The sequence below is a fragment of the Pan paniscus genome, chromosome 20, assembly GCF_029289425.2.
Source record: "Pan paniscus chromosome 20, NHGRI_mPanPan1-v2.0_pri, whole genome shotgun sequence".
NCBI lineage: Eukaryota > Metazoa > Chordata > Mammalia > Primates > Hominidae > Pan > Pan paniscus.
Genome location: NC_073269.2, coordinates 10990846 through 11018715, shown reverse-complemented (window position 1 = coordinate 11018715; position 27870 = coordinate 10990846). Strand labels below are relative to the sequence as shown.

At 47.9% G+C, this 27870-nt stretch overlaps 1 protein-coding gene across 1 annotated transcript; it reads left to right on the top strand.

Moving 5' to 3' along the window:
• The first annotated feature begins 14962 nt into the window (after positions 1-14962).
• Positions 14963-25132, top strand: CD70 (CD70 molecule). The gene is made up of 3 exons (XM_003819345.5): positions 14963-17402; positions 18168-18201; positions 22044-25132. Exons 1-3 carry the CDS (start codon positions 17241-17243, stop codon positions 22427-22429), a joined length of 582 nt encoding a protein of 193 aa, XP_003819393.1. The 5' UTR covers positions 14963-17240; the 3' UTR covers positions 22430-25132.
• Positions 25133-27870: the final 2738 nt, after the last annotated feature.

Genomic DNA, 27870 nt, shown 5'->3' with positions numbered 1-27870 from the left:
ACTTTTTCAAATATTTGCTGTTTTTGCTCTCATTATATGAAAATTTTTTTATTGTGAGGGAGCATTTCTATGAAAACAATAGTAGAAATTTGTGCCAATTTTGGTTATTAAAATAATAAAATTGTTGGGTTAGTTTGTTATTCTTAACCAAATGCTCCTACAGGTAGCATATTGCACAGATGGTTTGATTGTTTTTTTTTCGTCTTAGGTGAATTTTCCTTAATTTTATTCATCAAACTGTATTTACTTGAGATAAATAGACATTGTAGTTACTGTGTGCTCTACAGATCTCTACTTTTTTAAAAATAAAAATTCTCGGCCAGGCGCGGTGGCTCACGCCTGTAATCCCAGCACTTTGGGAGGCTGAGGTGGGTGGATCAGAAGGTCAGGAGTTCAAGACCAACTTGGCAAAGATGGCAAAACCCCATCTCTACTAAAAACACAAAAAATTAGACAGGCGAGGTGGCGCAAGCCTGTAATCCCAGCTACTCAGGAGGCTGAGGCAGGAGAATCGCTTGAACCTGGGAGGCAGAGGTTGCGGTGAGCCAAGATTGCACCATTGCACTCCAGCCTGGGCAACAAGAGCAAAACTCGGTCTCAAAAAAAAAAAAAAAATTCTCAGTCAAAACTCTGACCTATTTTATAAAAATTTGGATTGTAAATAATACTTCGAGGTAACTTATATGTACATTAATGATTAGTAAGTGGAGTAATTCTATTCTTTAAAGGGGGGAGGTCTATATGAGTGTATTAATTTGTCAAAATGGTACAGTTCAGATTGTACCTTTCAATATGTATACATTTTATCTAAAAAGAAAACCCAAAAAACTAATAAAGTGGGGGGTAGGAAATGGGTCAAAGTATAGATGAAACAAAAATGGCATGACTAGTAGCTGTTAAACCTGGGTGACAAGTCTATTATACTATCTTTGTATTCTGTATATATTTTTGTTTTTTGAGATGAAGTCTGGCTCTTGTCGCCCAGGCTGGAGGGCAGTGGCATGATCTCAGCTCATTGCAACCTCTGCCTCCCAGGTTCCAGCAATTCTCAAGCCTCAGCCTCCTGAGTAGCTGGGACTACAATTGCACGTGACCACGCCTGGCTAATTTTTGAATTTTTAGTAGAGAGGGAGTTTCACCATGTTGGCCAGGCTGGTCTCGAACTCCTGACCTCAGGTGATCTGCCCACCTCGGACTCCCAAAGTTCTGGGATTACAGGCGTGAGCCACTGTACCTGGCCTGTATTTTGTGTAGGTTTTTAATGTTTGGTGACAAAACACTTGTTGAAAATGAAAAAAAAAAATTAGTCGGGCACGGTGCCATGCACCTGTGGTCCCAGCTATTTGGGGGACTAAACAGGAGGATTACTTGAACCCAGGAAGCAGAAGTTGCATTAAGCCGAGATTGTGCTACGGCTCTGCACCCTGAACAACAGAGTGAGGCCCTGTCTCAACAAAAAAAAAAAAAAAAAAAAAGGAAGAAGCCTATTTCACCCTACCATGGGCAGAACCCCTTGCTGATCTGAATGTTGTGTGAGTAGAAAATAAACTTTTTTTTTTAAGTGAAATAAGTTTAGTAAGAAAGTAAAGGAATAGGCCAGGAGTGTTAGCCTCACAGCTGTAATCCCAGCACTTTGGGAGGCCAAGGCGGGCAGATCACCTGAGGTCAGGAGTTCGAGACCAACCTGGCCAACATGGTGAAACCCCATGTCTACTAAAAATACAAACAATTAGCCGGGTGTGGTGGCAGGCACCTGTAATCTCTGCTACTCTGGTGGCTGAGGCAGGAGAATCACTTGCCCAGGAGGCAAAGGTTGCAGTGAGCTGAGATCGCGCCATTGAACTCCAGCCTGGGCAACAAGAGCAAAACTCCGTCTCAAACAAACAAACAAACAAACAAAAAACAGAAAGTAAAGGAGTAAAGAATGGCCACTCCATAGGCAGAGCAGCCCTAAATAAACCTTTATTGTGTAAAGTCTGGCCAGGAGTGGTGGCTTACACCTGGAATCCCAACAATTTGGAAGGCCAAGGTGGGAGTATCACTTGAGGCCAAGAGTTCAAGACCAGCCTGAGCAACATAGCAAGAGCCCATCTCTCCAAAAACTTTTAAAATTAGCTGAATGTGAGGCCGGGTGCGGTGGCTCACGCCTATAATCCCAGCACTTTGGGAGGCCAAGGCAGGCGGATCACGAGGTCAGGAGATCGAGACCATCCTGGCTAACACAGTGAAACCCCGTCTCTACTAAAAACACAAAAAAATTAGCCGGGCGTGGTGGCGGGCACCTGTGATTCCAGCTACTCGGGAGGCTGAGGCAGGAGAACGGCGTGAACCCGGGAGGTGGAGCTGGCAGTGAGCCGAGATTGCACCACTGCACTCTAGCCTGGGCAACATAGCGAGACTCCATCTCAAAAAAAAAAAAAAATAGCTGAGTGTGGTGGTGCATGCCTATAGTCCCACCTTCTCAGGAAGCTGAGACAGGAGGATCACTCAAGCCCAGGAACTGGAGGCTGCAGGGAGCTGTGATTGCACCACTGCTCTCCAGCCTGGGCGACAGAGTAAGACCCTGTCTCCAAAAGTAGTAATAATAATAAATAAATAATAATAAGAGGCCGGGCGCAGTAGCTCACACCTGTAATCCCAGCACTGTGGGAGGCCAAGGCGGGCACATTATTTGAGGTCAGGAGTTTGAGACCAGCCTGGCCAACATGGTGAAACCCTGTCTCTACTGAAAATACAAAAAAATTAGCTGGGCATAATGGCAGGCTCCTGTAGTCCCAGCTACTTGGGAGGCTGAGGCACGAGAATCACTTGACCCTGGGAGGCGGAGGTTGCAGTGAGTCCAGGCCACTGCACTCCAGCCTCGGCAACAGAGTGAGTCTCTTTCTCAGATTAATAATAGCAACAGTCGTAGTGATACAGGAGGTAGAAAGAACTTATTTAGGCAGATAGCGAAGGCAGCAGAGTCCTCGGCAGAGCTTCCCTTCTAACAAAAAGCAGCCCCCAAATCATTTCTTTTCTAACAAGCAGCAGCCTGAAAATTTGAGCTGCAAACATAGATAGGCACAGCTGGAAGCTTCCACGGGAGAATGCCGGCAGGTGCGCCAATAGAAGAGAGCTACCCAGGGGCCAGGCAGGCCCTACATGGACGCTTCCTCTTCCCTTTTATGTTACCACGCGTGCAGTAACAGAAATGGGCAACATGGTGCAGCTCGGGCAGAGAACCTGCCTGCATAATAAAAGATTAGGGTCAGAGGCTACCAGAAATTTGCACCCTATGCAAATGCGACACATGGTCTAACCAGTTTTTCACACCCTATGTAAATCAAACACCGTTTGCTCACTAGCTTCTCTATACAACCCCCTACATTTCCCCGCTGATATGGCAACCCATTTTTCCGGGACCCCTCTCTGCAGCAGAGAGCTCTTCTCTTTCTTTCGCCTATTAAACTTCCATTCTCGACCTCACTCTTTCTATGTCTATGTCCTTGTTTTCCTTGGCTGTGAGACTGTGAACCTCGGGTGTTACTCCAGACAAGGAGGCCGTTTCAGTAGTAGCAGTGATAGTAGTAGTTCTCACCAGTTCCTTACTACGTACTGGCTGTTTGCTAAACAGTTTACAAATATTAATTCCTTCCAACCTCATAGCAAGCCTGTGAGATACTTTTATTACTTCCAGGGAACTGAGGCACAGAGAGGTTAAATCACTTGCTGCAGGTCACACAGCTGGTAAGTGTTGGAGCCAGAATGCAAATTTGGGCTGCAAGACCAGAATGAGGGTGGAAAAAAATGAAGCAGATTGTAGAAGTGTAGGGTTGGATCTGATCTTTAAAACATCTTTGCAATTTGTTCATCATGAATTTTTTTGACCTTCACTTTTTAGATTTTTTTAAAATGTTGCCTGAGAATATCATTTATTTTGACAATGACAGTTTGAGATGCCCCCTTGAAATTTGCACTTGAGGCACAAAATTCTGTTACTGATAGTAATAGAACCCTGGAGTTTCAGCTGGGTACATGGCTAATCAGAATGAAGACTACATTTCCCAGCCTCCCTTGCCTGAGTCATGTGACAAAGTCCTGGCCAATGGGTTGTAAGCGGAATTTATTAGCGCAAGCACTTCCTTGAAAAGGAAGGATAGTTGCTTCCCTTCACTTTTTGACCTTCCTGTTTCCTGGAACTCAGCCATGGTGGTGTGTCACTTTGTACTTTGCAGACAAGGGCATCACCTTTGATGTGTCGGAGGCACTTGAGTGAAAGAATTTTGGCTCCTAAAGATTTTGCAGAACAGAGATGACATGCCAGCCCAGACTTTCATGTAGGTGAAAATTGTTTCTTGTTGCTTCCTTTTGAACAGAATTCTCCTAGTCCTACTGGCTCATGGGATAAAGAAAGGAACAGGAATGAGCCGGGCATGGTGGTTCACGCCTGTAATCCCAGCACTTTGGGAGGCTGAGGCGGGTGGATCACCTGAGATCAAGAGTTCGAGACCAGCCTGGCCAACATGGTGAAACCCCATCTCTACGAAAAATACAAAAATTAGCTGGTCGTGGTGGTGGGCGCCTGTAATCCCAGCTACTGGGGGGCTGAAGCAGGAGAATCCCTTGAACCTGGGAGGCGGAGGCTGCAATGAGCCGAGATTGCATCATTGCACTCCAGCCTGGGCAACAAGAGCAGAACTCCGTCTCAAAAAAAAAAAAAAAAAGAAAAAAAGAAAAGAAAAAGAAAGAAAGGAACAGGAATGATGGAAGAGTGAGAAGTGCTGAGACAAAAGTGTCTTGATACCCTCCCTCCCAGCAGAAATCCCAGCAGTGAGAGGCGTGCTATATAGTTAAGCGGGAAGCTGTAAGTTGAAGGATCCCTGTCCTTTTCCTGTTAGAACTCTGCCAAGGGTAACACTGAACCCGCTACGCTGTCTGGGTTATATACCCTGGGGTTCTTTGATGCGTGCAGAGAAAGAATTCAGGACACAGGCACAAGTGAGTGGGTTAAGAGTGGAAAGTTTAATAGAAGAAAGGAGAGAGGGCCGGGTGGGATGGCTCACGCCTGTAATCCCAGCACTTTGGGACCCAGGCTGAGGCAGGCAGATCACCTGAGGTCAGGAGTTCAAGACCAGCCTGGCCAATATGGCGAAACCCCATCTCTCCTAAAAATACAAAAAAGTAGCTGGGCATGGTGGTGCACGCCTGTAATCCCAACTACTTGGGAGGCTGAGGCAGGAGGATTGCTTGAACCCAAGAGGGGGAAGTTGCAGTGAGCTGAGATCAGGCCACTGCACTCCAGCCCGAGCGACAGAGCAAGACTCCATATCAAAGAAAAAAAAAGAAAAGAGAGAGGAGAGGAGCTGAGAGAGAGAGAGAGAGAGATCCGAAAAAAGGAGAGCCAGCAGACCACAGCAGATTTTATAGGCAGGCTAGAGAAGGCGGTGTCTGTTTTACACAGGGCTCACAGATTGGTTTGATTAGATATGACGTCTACATAGTGTGCAGGGAAGGCTGGTTGCCCCACCCTAATTCTGTGTGTGTGTGTTTTGAGATGGAGTCTCACTTTGTCACCCAGGCTGGAATGCAGTGGTGTGACCTTGGCTCACTGCAACCTCCACCTCCCGGGTTCGAGCGATTCTCCTGCCTCAGCCTCCCGAGTAGCTGGGATTACAGGTGCTCACTAAAACGCCCAGCTATTATTTGGATTTCATCATTGGCCAGGCTGGTCTCGAACTCCTGACCTCAGGTGATCCACCCGCCTCGGCCTCCAAAGTGCAGGGATTACAGGCGTGAGCCACAGCACCCCGCTGCCCCAGCCTACCCTTCTTAAGCAAATAGGCTCTCTAGTTGATCAGTGCCATGTTGTCTGCTCCTTTACAGCACACGTGGCTGGCAGAGAAGGGTAGAGCCGCCATCTTCAATATATCTAGTCCTTAGTTCCCGCTGGCATTCATCCAGGCAAGCTCCCAGCTTGCAGGCTGCTGTTTGTTAGAAAATGATTTGGGGCTGCTTTTCATTAAAAAGAAAAGCCTTACCGAGGACTCCCATGCCCTTGCTCTCCGCCTAAGTAATTCCTTCTCTCTCTCTCTTTTTTTTTTTTTTTTTGAGACGGAGTTTCGCTCTTGTTGCCCAGACTGGATTGCAATGGCGCAATCTTGGCTCACCACAACCTCCACCTCCCAGGTTCATGCGATTCTCTTGCCTCAGCCTCCCGAATAGCTGGGATTACAGGCACGTGCCACCGCGCCCAGCTAATTTTGTATTTTTAGAGAGATAGTGTAGCAGGATGAGCTGCAGACAAAACTCCTCAGACACCGAGTTAAAGAAGGAAGGGGTTTATTTGGCCGGGGGCATCGGCAAGACTCCTGCCTCAAGAGCTGAGCTCCTCGAGTATGCAATTGCTGTCCTTTTTAAGGGCTCACAACTCTAAGGGTGTGAGCGTGAGACGGTCATGATTGATTGAGCAAGCAGGGGATACGTGACTGGGGGCTGCAGGGTGTGGCGCCCGGCTGTCTGCTTGTGGATTTCATTTCTGCCTTTTCGTTTTTACTTTTTCTTTCTTTGGAGGCAGATATTGGGCATAAGACAATATGAGGGGTGGTCTCCTCCCTTATCCCCCCCTTTTGAGACTCTCGCTCAATACTGGAGTTCTCACTTTCATTTTTACTACCCGTGTCTTCTTGCAAGACAGATCAATAATGATTCATATAGTACACTTGTGCTGAAGCATTTCGGTGAACTAAGTTAGCGATGAAGCTTTTTATCATTTGAAGAAGTACAGGTAGCAAACAAGCAAGCAGTAAGTAGGTTCTTATTACTATTATAACTCTTACTGTAAGAGTTTTAAATCTTCCTGGGGCTGGGAACTATTTTCTAAACATGGCCTCAGGATCAAATTTATGCCACACTTGCACGGGCACATGTGCCAGTTTTGTCATATCTCTAACTATGTCTTCAACTACTTGCCCTTGATTATCTATGTGTAGGCAGCAATTAGTAAGGTTAAATTTCCTACAGACTTCTCCTTCAGCTGCTAGCAAGTAGTCGAGAGCTAATCTATTTTGAGAGATAGCATTTCTCATCTGAGTTTCTTGCTGGGCCAGAATGGTCAAGGCTGTGCCGGTTTTATTGGCGATTATTTTTAAGACAGCTTGTAACCATATGATTTGGTTGATCACGTAAATGGGGGTCCAGTATCTTCACGAGCCGTCTTGTGCCTAAGTAGCAGGACTATAATATTGTATGATTCTCTCGGGGGCCATTTATCATTTTTTCAATTTCTTATAGCTATGCTTCTCTTTTCGAGGGAAGCATAGACAGGGAAGCCCAGGAGTTCGCCTGTTTTGATGGGCAGTAGGAAGAAAGATAGTTTAATAGTGCTAATAACACAACTGCCTGCCTACTGGTTAGGCAATTTGGCATAAGCTCTATGCCTACATATGTAGCATAATCTAGTCGGGTCTGTCTAGTCCCGGTGGGACTCCGGCTATGTCTACATGGTTTGCAACTTTGGGAATTTACTAAATGGATTTCTCTCTGTGTGATTGGAGCTCTACCAAGTGACTGTTTTTGTGGTACCATTATACAGTTTCTGTCTCAGACAACTAAATCGTCCTACGGGGTGAGCGAATTCTTTTCTTTCTCTAGCTATGCAATATTGTCCAATAATTGAGGCTTTTAGGACCTAGAAATTATCAGGATGATTCTTTTGAGCTGGGAATTCATCAGGAACTGGGTCTGTAGGTACTAATTCTCGTGCTTCCTATGGCCATTGATCTCCTATGACAGTTCCCCCACATACATAACATGAAGTGACATTGAGAGACTGGGCTACATGCTCGGCTAATTGCAAAAACAAATTTCTTGTTTTTCATGGAATTTCTGGTACTGGCACTTTTAGTTTATCATAGAAGGTTTGAAATACTGGCTCAGGAGAGCATTTATACACTTTTTCTCAAACCACGATATTTACTTGAAGATCCAGTCTAGCTCTATCAATTTTTTAGGGTTAAACGTTCCTCTTTTTTCTAGCGAGGATCAAGGGGATTGGTTAGTACTAGCTCCAAGGGGTTACATTGTCCTTTAGTACAGGAAGGACCATTTTTTCCTTTCTGAAGGTGGACTGGATCCTTTTCTTTTTTTTTTTTATCTAATTGGCCTAAATGACACAAGACCAGCACTTTGGGAGGCCGAGGTGGGCGGATCACCTGAGGTCGGGAGTTTGAGAGCAGCCTGACCAACAAGGAGAAACCCTGTTAAGGGAGGGGACAGCCCCTCATATTAGTTTTTGAGAGAAAAGAAAGTGGAAGATAAACCAAGTATATAATTTCTAAGAAATTGACCTTTTGTTTTAAATATGGGGACTGTGGCAGTGGACTTTATAGTCCTTAGTGCCTTTTTACTGAGAAATTTCCTTCAGCACCTATTTTTATTAGTTTTTAGACCAAAGAAAGCTAAACACTATTTTATATTTAATAATGCTTTTTGTATGATTTTTATACCAGATAAGCTAAATTTTATTTTTATATTAGTGTGTTATTAATGTTAAACCTAATTTTAATAAAACCTCCTAGACATATTTATCTAATTTTTAATGTTTGACTATAAGGTCTGATTTTATAGACTCTTTTCAACCTTTTATAATTTTTGCTAAAGAGCAGGTTGGTGCTTTAAGAAAAACCTGTTATGCTTTTACTTTAATGTCCAGAAAAACTGGATGATAGTTCTTTAACTTTGGCTAATATGTTTACACACAGAATTTTCTTTACAATTAACGTTTTAAAACTTGCTTAAACCTTCAAAACAATAATTTTTTTTAACTTTTTAATGTAGGTAAAAATGTACACTCTTATGCCTCCTTATAATCCTTTTACTAAAGGTATATTTTACTTTTCTTATACACTTTGCACATAAACTTTTTTTTTTCAATAGTTTTACATTCAGGAGGCCTAGTTACTTTTAAATTATACAACATTTTTTGCATAAATTCTTTTTTTAACACTATTTTTATAACATTTTTCTTTCACAACTTTTACAGGCAATTTTTCGACATGCCTTAACTTTCGGACTTACTACAAACATTTCTTTCTTTAAACAACCAGTTAATTTATTTCAGGACAAGAATTTACCATATAATACTCTTTTTATATAAATTCTGCCCCATCTTTTTTTTTCCTTTTTTTTTCTCGAAGATGATAACCATTCTTTTCCAAAGCGAACCTTTTTTTATGTCTGTGGACTAGACTGTCTAAGGCCAGAAGCATAGAAGTTACTGTCATACATGTTAAACTGTTAACTTTTAGCAAACTTTACTTTTGTTGAAAACCTTGTAAGTCGGGATTTTAATTATCCTTTGCTATTAATAAGACCTTGTTTTCTCTAAATTAGAATTGGTATAGATGGCTTTTTTTTTTTTTTTTTTTTAATTACCCGGGAGGAACCATCATTCATCCTGTCCTGAAGGGAGTTCCTCCTAGGTCTGGTCAGACCTTCGTATTTGGTAATTAAGATTTAGATCCCCTGTTAGGAAACCTGCTGAGTGAATGGAATTTTCAGTGGTTAATGTTAAATCATCTTCTTTCTTTCTCTCTTTGACTTTGTCGCTCTCTCTTTGACTTTCCTTTTGCCTCTGTCTCTTTCTCTCTCTCTCTGCCTCTCTCTTTCTCTCTCTTTTTTTTTTCTCTCTCTCTCTCCTTGACTCCCTCTTTGTCTGTCTCTTCCTCTCTGTCTCTTTCCTTTCTCTCTCTCTGCTGGTCTTTCCTTGCCTCTGCCAGCCGCTTATGCTGCTGTTCTCTCAACCACTGTTTGTTGGGGGCGGGGGGTCTAACACCAGCTGTAACCAAGTGTCTATGTATGGGAGCTGGTCTGGGTGCCCTGGCTTACAGGTTACCTTGTGCCATACCTTCGAAACAGGGGACCTGTCCAGGCTTCCTTCTAATGGCCAACTTACCTCTAATGCTGGCCAGTCTATCTTACACAAAGTTTTAAGTTTTCCTGGTGTCATAGTACTCCATAGTCTCCTTTAAATTTTTTTTTTGAAAATTTTCAACCTAGTTCCTAGTAGGGTGGGCTTACTGGTGCCTGACCTATGCTTCTTCGAGACAAAACACCACGCTCACACCACACGCACACCACAAAACAAAGAACGGGTAAAAAGGGCACACACACACACACACTTTTGCAGTTTGCACCAAACCAAAATCAAAACCAAAATCAGAGTATCCAGATATCCAAGCCAGGTCAAAACCAAAACCAAAGTATCAAGCAATCCAAGTCAAGTCAAAAACAATAACCAAAGTGCCGGCACAGGCACGTCGTGGGTGATCAGGCCACGCTTCCACTCAAACGGAGTGGGCAAGTTCCTGAGACCAATCCTGTCAAGCAATTCAAACCAAGTCAAAACCAAAACCAAAGTGCCGGTACAGGCACGTCGTGGGTGATCAGGCCACACTTCCACTCCAACGGAGTGGGCAAGTTTCAAAGACTAGTCTTACCAAGTTTTAGATGTCCAGACTCCCAAGTGCCCGTTCCTTCCCGGCGTTCAGCCACCGCGTTGATCCTCCACGGGGGCCTGCCACACACTCCTCTGGCGAGGCGTCCCACAGGCACAAATGCCTACCCGGGAGCACTCTCAGGATCCGCGTCACTCGGGCTGGTCGGAGTCCCCTGCAGGGATGTTCCACAGGGCGGGCTTAAGCCGCCTAAGGAGCTGCCTCGACCATCCGCCAATCACCTCGCTTCCCGGTCAGGGAACCAAGAAATGGAGCAGGATGAGCCACAGACAAAACTCCTCAGACACCGAGTTAAAGAAGGAAGGGGTTTATTTGGCCAGGAGCATCAGCAAGACTCCTGTCTCAAGAGCCGAGCTCCTCAAGTGAGCAATTCCTGTCCTTTTTAAGGGCTCACACCTCTAACGGGGTGAGCGTGAGAGGGTCGTGATTGATTGAGCGAGCAGCGGGTACGTGACTGGGGGCTGCATGCACCGGTAATTAGATCGGAACAAAACAGGATAGGGATTTCACAGTGCTTTTCTCTACAATGTCTGTAATCTATAGATCACGTAACCGATTAGGTCAGGGGTCGACCTTTAACTACCAGGCCCAGGGTGTGGCGCCGGGCTTTCTGCTTGTGGATTTCCATTCTGCCTTTTTGTTTTTACTTTTTCTTTCTTTGGAGGCAGAAACTGGGCATAAGACAATATGAGGGGTGGTCTCCTCCCTTAACAGGGTTTCTCCTTGTTGGTCAGGCTGCTCTCAGACTCTTGACCTCAGGTGATCCGCCCACCTCGGCATCCCAAAGTGCTGGGATTACAGGCGTGAACCACTGCACCCAGCCGGTAATTCCTTCTTAATTCCTATATCAACACCAAGGAGCATATCCCTGTGGCAACTTGAGATCAGCCACAGCAAAGGGAAAGAGAAGGAGTGACCAAGTTGGACAAAGAGGAAGCCTGAGTTGGCACTTTCAAGCTGCCCGCGGCTTCCAGGGTTATGGAAGAGAGGCAGAAGTTTCCAGATTTCCCTTGGGGGAAAGCAGAAGGCAGCCAAAAATCAGCCTGGTGGGCCTCGGGCTTCCTCAGGAGGAAAGTGATCTTACTTCCTGTGCTCCAACTGTCCTCTGGGTCTCTCCCCTCAACTCTTTCCCTTCACAGGGCTCATGATTCCCCTGACTTAGAGCGAGCGAGAGAGAGAGTGCCAACATCAGTGGACGTCTTGTCCTGGAGCCTCAGCTCTAGAGTCTGCAGATGGGGAAACTCTGGTTTTAGAAAACCTTCTTCTCAAACGTCACCAAAAAATAATGCACACGACCGTGGGGCGTGGTGGCTCATGCCTGTAACCCCAGAACTTTGGGAGGCCAAAGTTGGCGAATCACTTGAGGTCAGGAGTTCGAAACCAGCCTGGCCAACATAGCAAAACCCCATCTCTACTAAAAATACAAATATTAGCCGGATGTGGTGGTGCACATCTGTAATCCCAGCTACTTGAGAGGCTGAGGCAGGAGGAGAATCACTTAAACCCGGGAGGCAGAGGTTGCAGAGAGAGCCGAGATCACGCCACTGCCCTCCAGCCTGGGTGACAGAGCAAGGCGTCCCAAAAATAAATAAATAAATAATGTTGCAAATGACCTCCAGCAGAACTGCACAGACTGGAAAGTGGTCAGAGGCCAGGTCAAGTCACTAAGTGACTCAGGTGGGAAGGTCCAGGTTCTTCAGGTACACGATATGGATCCACATTCAAATCTAGGCACTTCCTCTCCCAAGCTCCTTGCTAGGTGGATTAAGCTGGGGGCCTTCCTCTCTGAGCCTGCTCACAGGGAAAATAGAAATAACAGCATGATTCACTTCATAGGGTTCTTGGGAAGGTCAGAAAAGGTGAAACCTGACAAGTGCATAGCACAGGACTAAACCCTCAATTGCGCATGGGTCTTCTGGTTGGTTGTGTTCCGGTATCATTCAAACCACACCGCGTTGAGTTTGTATGCATACGTCCGCGTCTGTGACACGTGCAAGTGTGCTTACGAAAGAATATCCTTGAAGTAAAATTTCTGGACCGAAGGGAAGGTGCATTTTGGTGCATTGATAGATTTCAACAAGCTGTCCTTCCAGAAAGTTGGATCCATTCAGATCCTAGCCTCCAGGTTTGAGGCTCCTTCTCACCCACGCACTTGCTGAGCAGTGAATCATCAAACACTGTGATCTTTTACCAAATCACAGGTGACAAGATAAAGTGTGGCTGGGCACAGTGGCTCACACCTGTAATCCCAGCACTTTGGGAGGCCCAGGTGGGCAGATCACTGGAGGTCAGGAGTTCAAGACCAGCCTGGCCAACATGGTGAAACCCCATCTCTACTAAAAATACAAAAATTAGCCGGGCGTGGTGGTGGGCACCTGTAATCCCAGCTACTCAGGAGGATGAGGCAGGAGAATTGCTTGAACCTGGGAGGCAGAGATTGCGGTGAGCCAAGATGGCGCCATTGCACTCCAAGCTGGGCGACAAAGGGAGACACGATCTTAAAAAAAAAAAAGAGAGAGAGAGAGAAAGAAAGAAAAATTGTGTTTCATGGAGCTTTCAATTTCCAATTTTCTTGTGGTGAACGAGATTCAGTTTCATAAGCAGTTGTATTTTTTTTATTTACTTATTTTTTTAAGACAGACTCTCTCTCTGTCTCCCAGGCTGGAGTGCAGTGGCCAGATCTCAGCTCACGACAACCTCCGCCTCCCAGGTTCAGGCGATTCTCCTGACTCAGCCTCCCGAGTAGCTGGGACTACAGGCGTCCGCCACCATGCCCAGCTAATTTTTGTATTTTTAGTAGAGACGGGGTTTCACCATATTGGCCAGGCTGGGCTTGAACTCCTGACCTTGTGATCTGCCCGCCTCGGCCTCCCAAAGTGCTGAGATTACAGGCGTGAGCCACTGTGCCCGGCCAAGCAGTTGTATTTATTTTTATGAGTTGGCTGCTCCTGTCTCATTTTGGGATTTTCCTAAGACACCTCGGCCTCCCAAAGTGCTGAGATTACATGTATGAGCCACCACACCCCATCTCTCTTTCCCCCATCTTTTAGAAGGTATTAGTTATTTCTTAAGGATATGAGTCTAAACTATTTATATCTTAAGCTGATAAAAAGATCAGCTAAGTAAATATTAAATAAATTAAGGTAGGAGGTTGTCTTGAAGGTGCTGTCTACCCGTTTCCCCCAGACCTGGAGTCCTAGGTCTTCCATGAAGGAAATCCCTTTAGTACTTGGGGATCTCAGGGAGGATATTTTGATTTCTGGATACCTCAAAATTCTGGACCTCTTTGACCACCCTCTTTCACCCACCCAGCAAATGCTATAGGCTCAGGCTCTGAAATCTCCCGTTTTTATCTCCTTTCAATTTTTTGCTTTTTGTTGGTAATTTTGCTGTTTCAAACAGCCCCCAAATAGTGCTGAAGCCCTGCCTAATGTCCCCAAGAGCAAGGAGGCCGTGATGAGCCTCACAGAGGAGGAAATCCATTTGTTAGAGAAGCTATCCCCAGGCACGAGTTCTAGCGCTGTTGGCTGTGAGTTTGCTGCTGATGACACTGACTTCTTGATGATTCATAGCCAGAGGCCCTTGGGACCCTAACTGTATGTATATACAGACATATTTTTCTTTCCATTTGAGAGCAGGTAATGTTTATTGAACAGCTTAGAAAAATAATTATAGTACACACCATAGTTCATTCTTCTAACAAGCCTGTTGATCTGGTCCTCCCTGTTGCCAGCATCTCCACCTTCCACGAAATGGGTGGTCTGTTTCCTCATTCCGCCTCATGGAGAAGATACTTTGAAGGACCACAGGAAGTTATGTGCTTCTTTGAAGCGTTTTCCAACAGTATAGACCTCATGAATCACATCCTGCATACAGATGATGCCATATTTTCCAAGAGATCGTGCAAAGCGTTATCTGTCAAAGCAATTCGTTTCTTATTGATTTTGCCATAACCACGCTTGTAGATTAGTTTATTTACTGACTTCAGATTTAGGTACCCGCATGCAATGTATGGCTCTACAATCCTCAGCATGTTAATTGGCCTTCACAAAGGTTCCACTGAAGATTTGACAAAGGCGAAGAAGCTGCAACACATTTCGGACCTTTGGGCTCACACCATCGATACCTCTGATCCTGATGACAAACGCCAATCTGGATTCTGCAGGTTCATAGAAGTTGCCAGCTTTTCTTGACATCTTTTCCATTCGAAGTTCAGTTCCGTACCTCTGCCTATATTCCTTGTGATAATGCTTCAATTTTTCATAGATAAGCTTCCTCCTTGCCTTTCGAAGCATCTTTTGGGCAAACTTCTTTCTCAGGCGCTTGGTCTTCAGCTCTGTGAAATTCCTTTGCTTTTTCTTAAGGGTTTCTGGCACAGCAGGAACTTCCTTCTTCTCTTCTACACCCTCCATGGTTCCAGCCGGAAAAAGAGGCTGGATCCTCTTTTTAAAAAAATTTTTTTTTTTAAGACAGAGTCTCGCTCTGTCACCCAGGCTGGAGTGCAATGGTGTGATCTCGGCTCACTGCAACCTCTGCCTCCCGGGTTTGAGCGATTCTCCTGCCTCAGCTTCCTGAGTAGCTGGGATTAAAGGTGCCCACCACCACACCCAGCTATTTTTTGAATTTTTAGTAGAGATGGGGTTCCACCATGTTGGCCAGGCTGGTCTCCAACTCTTTTTTTTTTTTTTTTTTTTTTTTGAGACGGAGTCTTACTCTGTCGCCCAGGCTGGAGTTCAGTGGCGTGATCTCGGCTCGCTGCAAGCTCTGCCTCCCGGGTTCACGCCATTCTCCTGCCTCAGCCTCCTGAGTAGCTGGGACTACAGGCGCCCGCCACCATGCCCAGCTAATTTTTTGTATTTTTAGTAGAGACGGGGTTTCACCGTGTTAGCCAGGAGGGTCTCAAACTCCTGATATCAAGTGATCCGCCTGCCTCAGCCTCCCAAAGTGCTGGGGTTACAGGCGTGAGCCGCTGTGCCCGGCTCCTTCTTGGTGTTTCTTGACTTTCATCTGCCTCATTCAGTTTCTGTTTCTGTTTTCACACGGCTCCTTCTCTATGAGCCTCTTTTCTCTCCACCTGAGGGCCCACTCTAATCCACTATGACCTCATTTAAGCCTAATTATATCTGCAAAAAAAACCCCGTAATTTCAAAATGAGGTCATATTCTGCAGTTCCAGGAGGCCATGAATTCTGGGAGGACACCGTTAACCCACTACAGCCATCGAGAACAGCAGCAGGAGGCTGGATGCGGTGGCTCACACCTGTCATCCCGGCACTTTGGGGGACCTACGCAGCAGGATCGCTTGAGCCCAGATGTTTGAGACCAGCCTGGTAACATAGTAACACCCTATCCTCTACCCCCCACCCCAAAAAAAAAATTAGCCGGGCATGGTAGCGTGTGCTGGTAGACCCAACTATGCAAAAGGCTGAGATGGGAGGGTCACTGAAGCCCAGGAGTTTGAGGCTGCTGTGAGCTGTGTGGCGCCACTGCATCCAGCCTGGGCAACAGAGCAACACTCTGTCTCTAAAAATATTAATTTAGGCCGGGCGCGGTGGCTCACGCCTGTAATCCCAGCACTTTGGGAGGCCGAGGCGGGCAGATCACGAGGTCAGGAGATGGAGACCATCCTCGCTAACATGGTGAAAACCCATCTCTACTAAAAATACAAAAAGTTAGCCGGGCATGGTGGCGGGCGCCTGTAGTCCCAGCTACTTGAGAGGCTGAGACAGGAGAATGGCGTGAACCCGGGAGGTGCAGCTTGCAGTGAGCCGAGATGGCGCCACTGCACTCCAGCCTGGGCGACAGAGCGAGACTCTGTCTCAAAAAAAAAAAATAAATAAATAATAAAATAAAATAAAAATAAAAAATAAAAATATTAATTTAATTTAACTTTAAACAAAAAAGCAGGAGGTCTCCAAGAATGCAGGAGATAACTGACCCGGTGCAGTGTCTCATGCCTTTAATCCCAGCACTTTGGAAGGCCAAGGCGGGTGGATCACCCAAGGTCAGGAGTTCAAGTCCAGCCTGGCCAACATGGTGAAACCCCATCTCTACTAAAAATACAAAAAATTAGCCAGGCATGGTGGCGCGCGCATGTTAATCCCAGCTACTCGCGAGGCTCAGACAGGAGAATCGCTTGAACCCAGGAGATCGAGGTTGCGGCGAGCTGAGATGGCGCCACTGCACTCCAGCCTGGGTGACAGAGGGAGACCTCCGTCTCAAAAACAAAACAAAACAAAAAAATGCAGGAGAGGGGTACACGAATATTTGGGGAGCACCCCTAATTCTTGGATGTCTGCTGTATCCCCAGTGCACAGCACAATCTAGTCCCTAATAAATGTGCAGTGGAGGTTTGTTGAATAAATGAATGGGCCCCAGAAGAATGAGGTGGAGAGGGGAATAGGAAGATTGAATGTCTCCTGCCTGAAGGTCGGGCGGGGAGGGGTTGGGGGCAGGCAACTCTGAGGCTCACCCGGGGCCACTGCCTGCATCCTGGCAACTGCCTCCACCCACTTTAGGATCTGCAGACTGGCAGCGGTTGGAGGGAATTTCCCCTCGCCAATTGCTCAAGTCCCTCCCCTCGACCGGCCGGACATCCCCAGAGAGGGGCAGGCTGGTCCCCTGACAGGTTGAGGCAAGTAGACGCCCAGGAGCCCCGGGAGGGGGCTGCAGTTTCCTTCCTTCCTTCTCGGCAGCGCTCCGCGCCCCCATCGCCCCTCCTGCGCTAGCGGAGGTGATCGCCGCGGGGATGCCGGAGGAGGGTTCGGGCTGCTCGGTGCGGCGCAGGCCCTATGGGTGCGTCCTGCGGGCTGCTTTGGTCCCATTGGTCGCGGGCTTGGTGATCTGCCTCGTGGTCTGCATCCAGCGCTTCGCACAGGCTCAGCAGCAGCTGCCGCTCGAGTCACTTGGGGTGAGTTGAGATGGAAAAGTTGGGAAGAAAACATCCTAACTTATTCCGGCAGAGAATACGGCGAGGGGCGCAGGGACCGTGCACCAGGGCGGAGACTGAGAGGCGCGTGACCGAAAAGACAGAATGAGATGGGTACAAAGAGGCCAGAGAAGAAGATCTGGTAGGGCAGAGACAGAGACCAGAACAGGGAGGCGAGGCGGGGACCAGGCTGCCCGGTGTAGGGGCTACGAGACAGGCAGCCCTGCCGGGAGGTACAGGGAGATCCCGGGATGGGAAAGGTAGGCGCACATGGAAATGGAAGATGACTCGGCTCTGGTGTTCCCCCGGCAGGCTGACTCAGAGGCTGCTGGGGGCTTCACAAGGCTGGGCGTGGGGGCTTCCTGGGGCCTCCTAGGACGGGATGGCCCCAGCCACTCGCTCCGGGTGGGGGAGGGGTCCCTTTGGGGACCGCGCCGGGCGCCTTTGCAGCGGAGAGAGTCCGCTGCGCGCGGTGCTCTCGCGCCCAGTGACATCCAGGAAAACGATTCGGGAAACGAAGAAGTTCTTTTGAAGGTCTCGACTTCACGCTCCCCGCTGGTTCAGACCTGCTTCCTGTTTAAGAAGTCTTAAGAGTAAAAAAAATAAAATGAAATAAAATCACCAGTGCGCGCCGTGGGATGAGAGGTGGAAAGGAGGATGGACAGAGAAAAGAGAGCTCCTGGCACAGGGGACACATAGAACCTCTCTGCTTACGTCCGTGCCCTGTTTTCTGGTCTTTTCTTCCAGTGGGACGTAGCTGAGCTGCAGCTGAATCACACAGGTAACACGGGGGACGTGGAGGGACGGGGAGAAGAAGTGGCACAGAGAGAGAAGGAAGGACAGGTAGAAAGACAAGTGGGGAGAGACAGAGAGAAAGAGACACAGAGAGAGACGGAGGGAGAAAGGGAGGGAGAGATAGGGAGGGAAACGGAGAGGGGGAGACAGAGAGAAGACAGAGAGGGAGGGAGAGGCCCAGAGAAAGGGAGGGAGAGACAGAAAAAAGAACAGAGAGAGGGACAGAGGGGACAGACGGAGACAGGAGAAGAAGGGGAAAGAAAGAAACAGGGAGAGACGCAGGGAGAGAGGAAGAGGGAGGGAGGGAGACAGGCGGGGGAGACAGAACGAGAGAGAGGGAGAGAGAGGGAGAAAGAGAAAAAAGACAGATAGAGGAAGAGAGAATAAAAACGAGAGAGGCGACCTGGCGTGGTTGCTGGAGCCTGTAATCCCAGCACGTTCGGAGGCCGCGGCGGGTGGATCACTTGAGCCCAGGAGTTTGAGACCAGCCTGGCCAACATGGTGAAACCCCGTCTCTACTAAAATTACAAAAATTAGCCGGGTGTGATGGCAGGCGCCTGTAATCCCAGCTACTCAGGAGGCTGAGGCAGCAGAATCGCCTGAACCTGGGAGGCAGAAGTTGCAGTGAGCCAAGATAATGGCACTGCTCTCCAGCCTGGGTGACAGAGGGAGATTCTGTCAAATAAATAAATAAATAAAAAGAAGAAAGGAAAAGAAAAAGAAAGAAAGGAAGGAAAAGAAAGAGAAGAAGGAAGGAAGGAGAGAGGGAGGGAGGTGAGAGAGAGAGAAAGGAAGAAAAAGAAAGAAGAAAGAGAAAAAAAGAAGAGAGAGAAAGAAAAGAAAGAAAGCCAGAGAGAGGAAGAGAGAAGGAGAATAACAGAGAGGAAGAGACAGAGACAGAGAGGGGGAAGAAGAAAAACAGGGTGGGGGAGAAAGAGATCATGCCCAAGAGAAAAGGGAAAAGGGAGAGAACGAGAGAGAGAGGGGAGAGAGAGAGCGAGCAGGTTTGTGTTTCTGGGCCTCCACTACCTTTCTCTCTCTTTCCCTCTCAGTCCTTCACATTCGATCTCCTCCCTTGGAAGAATCAAAGGGGTTTTGTTAGTAAACGAAAACGCTCACAGGAAAGGCTACCCTTCCTCCATTCATGCTACAAGCACTAATTATACATCTGCAGTGCGCAGGCACTGTTCCGGTACCGCAGTCGCGCACAAAACAGACAGAAATCCCTGCCTGGGGAGCTTCCCTTCTACTATCACTCCTACCGAGGAGGAGATGACCAAAAAAATAAAAACGAACATGTGAGAAACAGAGCAATGCCACGTAGAGTAAAACAGGCCAAGAGCAGGTTTTAGAGAAGAAATCAGGCAAGGAGGTGGGTGGGGAATCCGGGCATGCCAGGGTTGGGGATTTTCATTTAAAGTGGAGTCGCCGTGGTCCGGTGAGGGGGTGGTCTCTGAGTGGGTGGCATTGGCAAGAAGCCTTGAGGGAGAAGAAATGAACAGTTCTGCTCTAGGTGGAAGTCTCTACCTCCTCCCAGCCTCTCTCGAACGCTTCTTCCTCTTCTGTTTTTCCACGGTTCATCCCCAGAGACTAAAATTACTGCAGGCTTGCGTGTTTTGTTCCTTCCATTTTGTAGTGGAAGGGACCTTTGTTGCTCTCTCTTCTCCTTGGGTCTCTGACCCCTGATATGTCTCCCCCCACCACCCCCGCCGCCGCCTTTGCCATATTTTTCCTGTAATTTGGTCTTGAGGCCCCTTTCTGGAGAGTGGCTGTAAACTCCAGCCCCACGTCGATGGGGCACCAGGCGTGGTGGCCACAGGTGTTGACAGTGTCTTTCACAGGACAGCTCTTTCTTCTGGTGGATGATGTCATGCCTAAGTGTCTGACAGGGGACCAGGTGTCACTCTTACAGGAAATTTGCAAAGCCTGGTAAACACCCTTGGGGCTCCTGTTTGACCCGTGTTCAGCTCCTTCCTAACAAGACAGCCAGTCTCCAGGAGAGCCTTGAGTGAGGAGGAGAGTGAGGCTCAGGTGTGTCAGTCAGATAAGTCGCGGAGACAGGAGACGCTGAGATGAAACACGTGAAATATGGCCGAGCACTTGGCTCACGGCTGTGATCCCAGCGCTTTGGGAGGCTGAGGTGGGAGGATCGCTTGAGCCCTGGAGTTCTAGACTATGTTTCTTGGGAAACATAGCAAGACCACCATCTCTAGAACAAAATTTTGAAAATTAGCTGGTCATAGTGGCGCATGCCACCTCCCAGTGACTCGGGAGGCTGAGGTGGGAGATAGCTTGAGCCCCAGAGGCTGAGGCTGCAGTGAGCTCTGATTGCACCACTGCACTCCAGCCTGGGTGACAGGACCAGACCCTGTCTCTAAAGAAAATAAAGATCCTAGAGAGAAGAGGGCCAACGGGAAGGTAGGGGAGCTCTCTGAGACACACACTCAACCAGCGGGTGGAGAGCAAGAAAAAAAAAGGGACCTGGGAGCCAAAGCTTTTATTGGGGTTCAGGGTGTGACCCGAGCAGGCGTCCCTTGGGGAATTCTCTCGTGCACTCTCTTGCGCGCTGTCTCTCTCGTGCGCACGCTGTCTCTCTCGTGCTGTCTCACTCTCTCAGGCACTCTCTCGCTCACTCCCGTGCACTCTCGAGCTCTGTAGCTCTCGTCCTCTCTCTCACACACACACTCTCCCATGCACTCTCTCGAGCTCACTCTCACACTCTGTCTGGTGCACTCTCTCTCAAGCTCTCTCGTCCTCTCTCACACACACACTCTCTCTCTTGCTCTCTCTCTCATGCTGTCTCTCGTACTCTCTCCTGCTCTCTCGTGCTCTCTCTCACTCTCTCGTGCACTCTCCCTCAAGCTCTCTCGTCCTCTCTCTCACACACTCTCTCTCTCGCTGTCTCGTGCTCTCTCTCCCTCATGCTCTCTCTCTCTCATGCTGTCTCTTGCACTCTCTCCTGCTGTCTTGCACTCTCTCGTGCACTCTCCCTCAAGCTCTCTCATCCTCTCTCTCACACACTCTCTAGCTCTCTCATGCTCTCTCTCGCACTCTCTCGTGCTCTCACACATACACTCTCTCGCTCTCTCTCGTGCACTCTCGTGCTCTCTCACACATACACTCTTTCTCTCGCTCTCTCTCGTGCTCTCTCTCTGCATTCTCTCTATATATATCTCTCCCTCCCCCTCTATCTTTACCCTTGTCTGTTTCTGTTTTGTTTTTTTTTTTTTGTCTCTCTCTCTCTCCTGGTGTCTCTCTCTCCCTCTCTCCACCCCCTCCCCTTACCCCTCTCTCCACCCCTCTCCCCTTACCCCTCTCCACCCCCTCCCCTTACCCCTCTCTCCACCCCTCTCCCTTTACCCCTCTCTCCACCCCCCTCCCCTTACCCCTCTCTCCTTCCCTTTAGATCTCTAACCTTCTATCCCCTTCCCTTTTTTTTGAGACAGGGTTTCTGTGACCCAGGCTGGAGTGCAGTGGTGTGATCATAGCTCACTGCAGTCTCAGCCTCCCAGGCTCAAGCGATCCTCCAGCCTCAGCCTCCCAAGAGTAGCCAGGACCAGAGGCGTGCACCACCACACCTGGCTGACTTTTTATTTTTTGTAGAGATGGGGTCTCGCCATGTTGTCCAGGCTGGTCTTGAACTGCTGACCTCAGGTGATCCACCCACCTTGGCCTCCTAAACTGCTAGATTTCAGGCATGAGCCACCACGCCCAACCTATTCCTTGATCTCTAACTCTCGATCTCTATATCTGACTTTCTCTATGACCCCCTGTGCCTCAGTTTCCCTAAACCTCCATCCTCTCATCCCTCTAACCCTGTGCCCCCAGGACCTCAGCAGGACCCCAGGCTATACTGGCAGGGGGGCCCAGCACTGGGCCGCTCCTTCCTGCATGGACCAGAGCTGGACAAGGGGCAGCTACGTATCCATCGTGATGGCATCTACATGGTACACATCCAGGTGACGCTGGCCATCTGCTCCTCCACGACGGCCTCCAGGCACCACCCCACCACCCTGGCCGTGGGAATCTGCTCTCCCGCCTCCCGTAGCATCAGCCTGCTGCGTCTCAGCTTCCACCAAGGTTGTACCATTGCCTCCCAGCGCCTGACGCCCCTGGCCCGAGGGGACACGCTCTGCACCAACCTCACTGGGACACTTTTGCCTTCCCGAAACACTGATGAGACCTTCTTTGGAGTGCAGTGGGTGCGCCCCTGACCACTGCTGCTGATTAGGGTTTTTTTAATTTTATTTTATTTTATTTAAGTTCAAGAGAAAAAGTGTACACACAGGGGCCACCCGGGGTTGGGGTGGGGGTGTGGTGGGGGGTAGTGGTGGCAGGACAATAGAAGGCATTGAGCTTTTTCTTTCATTTTCCTATTAAAAAATACAAAAATCAGCTGGGCGTCGTGGCGTGCATCTGTAATCCCAGCTACTCGGCCGACTGAGGCAGGAGAATCGCTTGAACCGAGGAGGTGGAGGTTGCAGTGAGCCGAGATTGTGCCACTGCACTCCAACCTGGGCAACAGAGCAAGACTCTGTCTCAGGAAAAAAAAAATGTTCTTGGTTAGGGATGTTTGAAGAATAGAGGAAGTGGGCTGGGCACAGTGGCTCATGCCTGTAATCCCAGCACTTTGGGAGGCTGAGGAAGGCAGATCGCTTGAGCCTAGGAGTTCAAGACCAGCCTGGGCAACATAGTGAGACCCCCATCTCTACAAAAAATACAAAAATTAACCAGATGTAGTGGTGTGCTAGTCCAAGCTACTCCGAAGGCTGAAGTGGGAGATTGGGTAGAGCCCAGGAGGTCAAAGGCTGCAGTGAGCCGTGATCATGCCACTGCACTCCAGCCTGAGCAAGAGTGCGATTCCTAGTCAAAAAAAAAAAAAAAAAAAAGTTCTGTTTTCTCCTTGGTGCATCTATTTGACAAGAGAGGAAACACAAAGATCACTTTGGGTGACTGTCTCTCAAAGCAGGCAATGCAAAATATCTAACGAGTTGGGAGGCCAGGGCAGGTGGATCACTTGAAATCAGGAGTTCGAGACCAGCCTGGCCAACATGTAAAACTCCGTCTCTACTAAAAATACAAAAATTAGCCAAGCGTGGTCCAGGGCGCCTGTAATCCCAGCTACTCAGGAGGCTGAGGCAGGAGAATCGCTTGAACCCAGGAGGCGGAAGTTTCAGGGAGCCAAGATCGCGTCATTGCACTCCAGCCTGGTGATGGGTGTCGCAAACCACCATGGCACACATTTAGCTATGTAACGGAACTGCACATCCTGCACATGTACCCCAGAACTTAAATAATAATACTAAAAGATCACTTGAGGTCAGGAGTTCAAGACAAGCCTGGCCAACATGGCGAAACCTCACCTCTACTGAAAATACAGGATCTTGATCTGTCACCCAGGCTGCAGTGCGGTGGCATGATCCTGTCTCACTGCAGCCTCAAACTCCTGGGCTCAAGCGATCCTCCCACCTTAGCCTCCCAAATAGCTAGGACCGCCTGCACAGGCCACCACACCCAGCTTTTTTTTTTTTTTTTTTTTTTTTTGAGATGAGGTCTCATTACATTGCCCCAGCTGGTCTCAAACTCCAGTCTCCCGAAATGCTGATCTTCCCGCCTCGGCCTCCCCAAGTGCTGGGATTACAGGCATGAGCCACTGCCCTGGACCTCAAATACATTTTGGAATTTTCCAGTATTTAAAGATGGTGTACAGGATTATACCATCTTTTTTTTTTGAGATGGAGTCTCGCCCTGTTGTCCAGGCTGGAGTGCAGTGGCATAATCTCAGCTCACTGCAACCTCCACCCTCCCAGGTTCAAGCAATTCTTCTGCCTCAGCCTCCCAAGTCTGGGACTACAGAAATCCGCCACCACGCCCGGCTAATTTTTCTATTATTAGTAGAGACGGGTTTCACCATGTTGGCCAGGATGGTCTCGATCTCTTGACCTTGTGATCCACCCGCCTCGGCCTCCCAAAGTGCTGGGACTACAGTTGTGAGCCACTGCGCCTAGCACTTATACCATCTTTTATGCATCACCTCAGTGAGGTCGGGACAGCATTTTGTAATCAAACACCACATCTCCTTTTTTTTTTTTTTTTTTACAATGAGAAATGTTAACATTCACACTAAGTGGGATAAAAATCAAGACTACAGGCCAGGCGCGGTGGCTCATGCCTGTAGTCCCAGCACTTTGGGAGGCCGAGGTGGGCGGATCGCCTGAGGTCAGGAGTTTGAGACCAGCCTGGCCGACGTGGTAAAACCCCGTCTCTACTAAAAACACAAAAATTAGCCAGGCATGGTGGCCGGCACCTGTAAACCCAGCTACTCAGGAGGGTGAGGCAGGAGGATCACTTAAACCCAGGAGGTGGAGGTTGCAGTGAGCCAAGATCATGCCATTGCACTCCAGCCTGGGTGACAAGAGCAAAACTCCATCTCAAAAAAAAAAAAAAAAAAATCAAGACCGCAGTTACCAACCTGGCTAACACGGTGAAACCTCATCTCTACTAAACACTTAAAAATTAGCTGGGTGTGGTGATGGGCACCTGTAATCCGTGCTACTAGGGAGGCTGAGACAGGAGACTCTCTTGAACTCAGGAGGTGGAGATTGCAGTGAGCTGAGATAGTGCCACTGCACTCCAGCCTGGGTGGCAGAGTGAGACTCTGTCTTTAAAAAAAAAAAAAAAAAGACTACTATTAACAAAAAGTTAGTTCAGGTCAGAGATTGCTGCCAAACAATTCACCAAAACAACTTGATTTCCAGGGCTTTTTGGATTTTGGAACTGGGGACTCAAAGTAAAGTGAAGTGCTTCTTACGGCATTTAATATGGACTGCACACTGTTTTATCCCATTAACTCAGCTCATGTTCATGCAAGCCCTACAAAGCTGGAGGAATCATCATTGTTCCCATTTCGCAGATGAGGAAAACAGAGGCGCAAACCGTTGAGTCATCTGTCCAAAGTTACTGGTTTTGTAACAGCTGGAACCTCAGTATTTAACAGTTAAGGAAAATAGTGGCAGAAAACCTGAGTCACAAGCCCGAGGCAATTCATCTACATAGTAGTGGACTTAGGATTCCAAGCCAGATAATCCCGCATCTTGCATCCATGATCTCGCCTCTAGAGGGGCAAGTGAGAGGAGTGGTGGGGTGTCCCAGCTGAGGGAGGGGAAGTGAGACCCATGCGCCACCCGCCATCACAAATCTAGCCCTGCAGCCCCTCTCCAACCTTACCTGGACTCAGAACCATGCATCTGGAAAAGCCACAGACACTCGACGCCAGCCTGTGAAAGCAGCCGGGAGGGAGGCTGCACCCTGCAAAGCCACAGGGAAGGGGCTGCCCAAGACCATGGGAACCCACCACTTACATCAGCGTGACCTGGATGTGAGACACAGAGTCAAAGGAGATTATCTGGCAGCTTGAAGATTGGACTGCCTGACTATTCACAATAGCAAAGACTTGGAACCAACCCAAATGTCCATCAATGATAGACTGGATTAAGAAAATGTGGCACATATACACCATGGAATACTATGCAGCCATAAAAACGGATGAGTTCATGTCCTTCATAGGGACATGGATGAAGCTGGAAACCATCATTCTGAGCAAACTATCGCAAGGACAGAAAACCAAACACCGCATGTTCTCACTCATAGGTGGAAATTGAACAATGAGAATACTTGGACACAGGGCGGAGAACATCACACACGGGGGCCTGTCGTGGAGTGTGGAGTCGGGGGAGGGGGGGAGGGATAGCATTAGGAGAAATACCTAATGTAAATGACAAATTAATGGGTGCAGTAAACCAACACGGCACATATATACATATGTAACAAATCTGCACGTTGTGCACATGTACCCTAGAACTTAAAGTATAATTAAAAAAAAAAAAAAGATTTGACTGCCTGGCCAGGCACAGTGGCTCATGCCTGTAATCCTAACACTTTGGGAGGCCGAGGCGGGCAGATTGCCTGAGCTCAAGAGTTCGAGACCAGCCCGGGCAATATGATGAAACCCTGTTTCTACTAAAATACAAAAAAAAAAAAAAATTAGCCAGGCGTGGCAGCGTGCGCCTGTAGTCCCCGCGACTTGGGAGGCTGATGCAGGAGAATCGCTTTAACCCGGGAGGCAGACGTTGCAGTGAGCCGAGATCGAGCCACTGTACTCCAGACTGGGTGACAGAGCGACACTCTGTCTCAAAAAAAAAAAAAGATTTAACTGCCCCACTGGATTTTGGAATTGCAGGGGACCTTCAGCCCCTTCGTTTTGGCCAGTTTCTCCCATTTGGAATGGGTATATCCAACGCCTGTACCCCATTGTATATAGGAAGTAACTAATTTGCTTTTGATTTTACAGGCTCACAGAAGGGACATGCCTTGTCTCAGATGAGATTGTGGACTGTGGACTTTTGAGTTAATGCTGAAATGAGTTAAGACTTTGGGGGATAGTTAGGAAGGCATGACTAGTTTGAGGACATTATACTCAATGAAATAAGCCAGTCAAAAAGGAAAAATATGTATTGTATAAACTAACTTACATTAATCTACCACATAGGATTAAAACTGTTCACAGGAATATAAAATAGAATTTTTTAGATATACAGTCTTTGAGGGTTTCCTTGTGTTTCTACCAGTCCAGAACTTTTCTTCAGGTGCTTAACAGTCATTTGAATCAGTTCTATTTTCTTTTTTCTTTGTTTGTTTTGATTTTTTGTTTCTTTGTTTGTTTTTTGAGATGGAGTTTCGCTCTTGTCACCCAGGCTGGAATGCAGTGGCACGGTCTCGGCTCACTGCAACCTCCACCTCCCGAGTTCAAGTGATTCTCCTGCCTCAGCCTCTCGAGTAGCTGGGATTACAGGCATCCACCACCACGCCTGCCTGTAATCCCACCTACTCGGGAGGCTGAGGCAGGAGAATCGCTTGAACCTGGGAGGCAGAGGTTGCAGTGAGCCAAGATCGTGCCACTGCACTCCAGCTTGGGCAACAGAGTGAGACTCCATTTCCAAAAAAAAGAGGAAGAAAAATAAATTCAATGTCATTAACAGGAAGGCTGAGGCAGGAGGCTAGAATCCAGGAGTCTGCAGTGAGCTATGTTCATGTGGCACTCCACCTAGGGTGACAAAGGAATACAAAGAAAAAAAAGAAAGAAAGAGACAAAGAGAGAGAGAGAAGGAGGGAAGGAGGGAAGAAGGAAGAAAAGAAGGAAGGAAAGAAGGAAGGATTATTTGATGTTACATGATTTTCACCTCAATTTTTGAAAAAAGAGTGTATACACAGGGTTTTATAGAAAAGAAAATACAAGGCCAGGCACAGTGGCTCACACCTGTAATCCCAGCACTTTGGGAGGCCAAAGCAGGTGAATCAGCTGAGGTCAGGAGTTTGAGACCAGCCTGGCCAACATGGTGAAGCCCCGTGTCTACTAAAAATAGAAAAAAATTAACCAGGCGTGGTGGTGGGCACCTGTGGTGCCAGCTGCTCAGGAGTCTGAGGCAGGAGAATCGCTTGAGCCTGGGAGGCAGAGGTTGCGGTGACCCAAGATCACACCACTGCACTCCAGCCTAGGCAACAAAGCGAGTCTCCATCTCCAAAAAAAAAAAAAAAAAAAAGAGAGAGAGAAAACAAAGAAAAGAGAAAATTCAAAGTCCGTTAACAGTTAATCACC

Coding starts and splice junctions, on each gene's coding strand:
- CD70 (XM_003819345.5), top strand. CDS start 17,241: ATGCCGGAGGAGGGTTCGGGCTGCTCGGTGCGGCGCAGGCCCTATGGG. Junction 17,403..18,167: donor TGCCGCTCGAGTCACTTGGG/GTGAGTTGAGAT, acceptor CTTTTCTTCCAG/TGGGACGTAGCTGAGCTGCA. Junction 18,202..22,043: donor GCTGCAGCTGAATCACACAG/GTAACACGGGGG, acceptor CTGTGCCCCCAG/GACCTCAGCAGGACCCCAGG.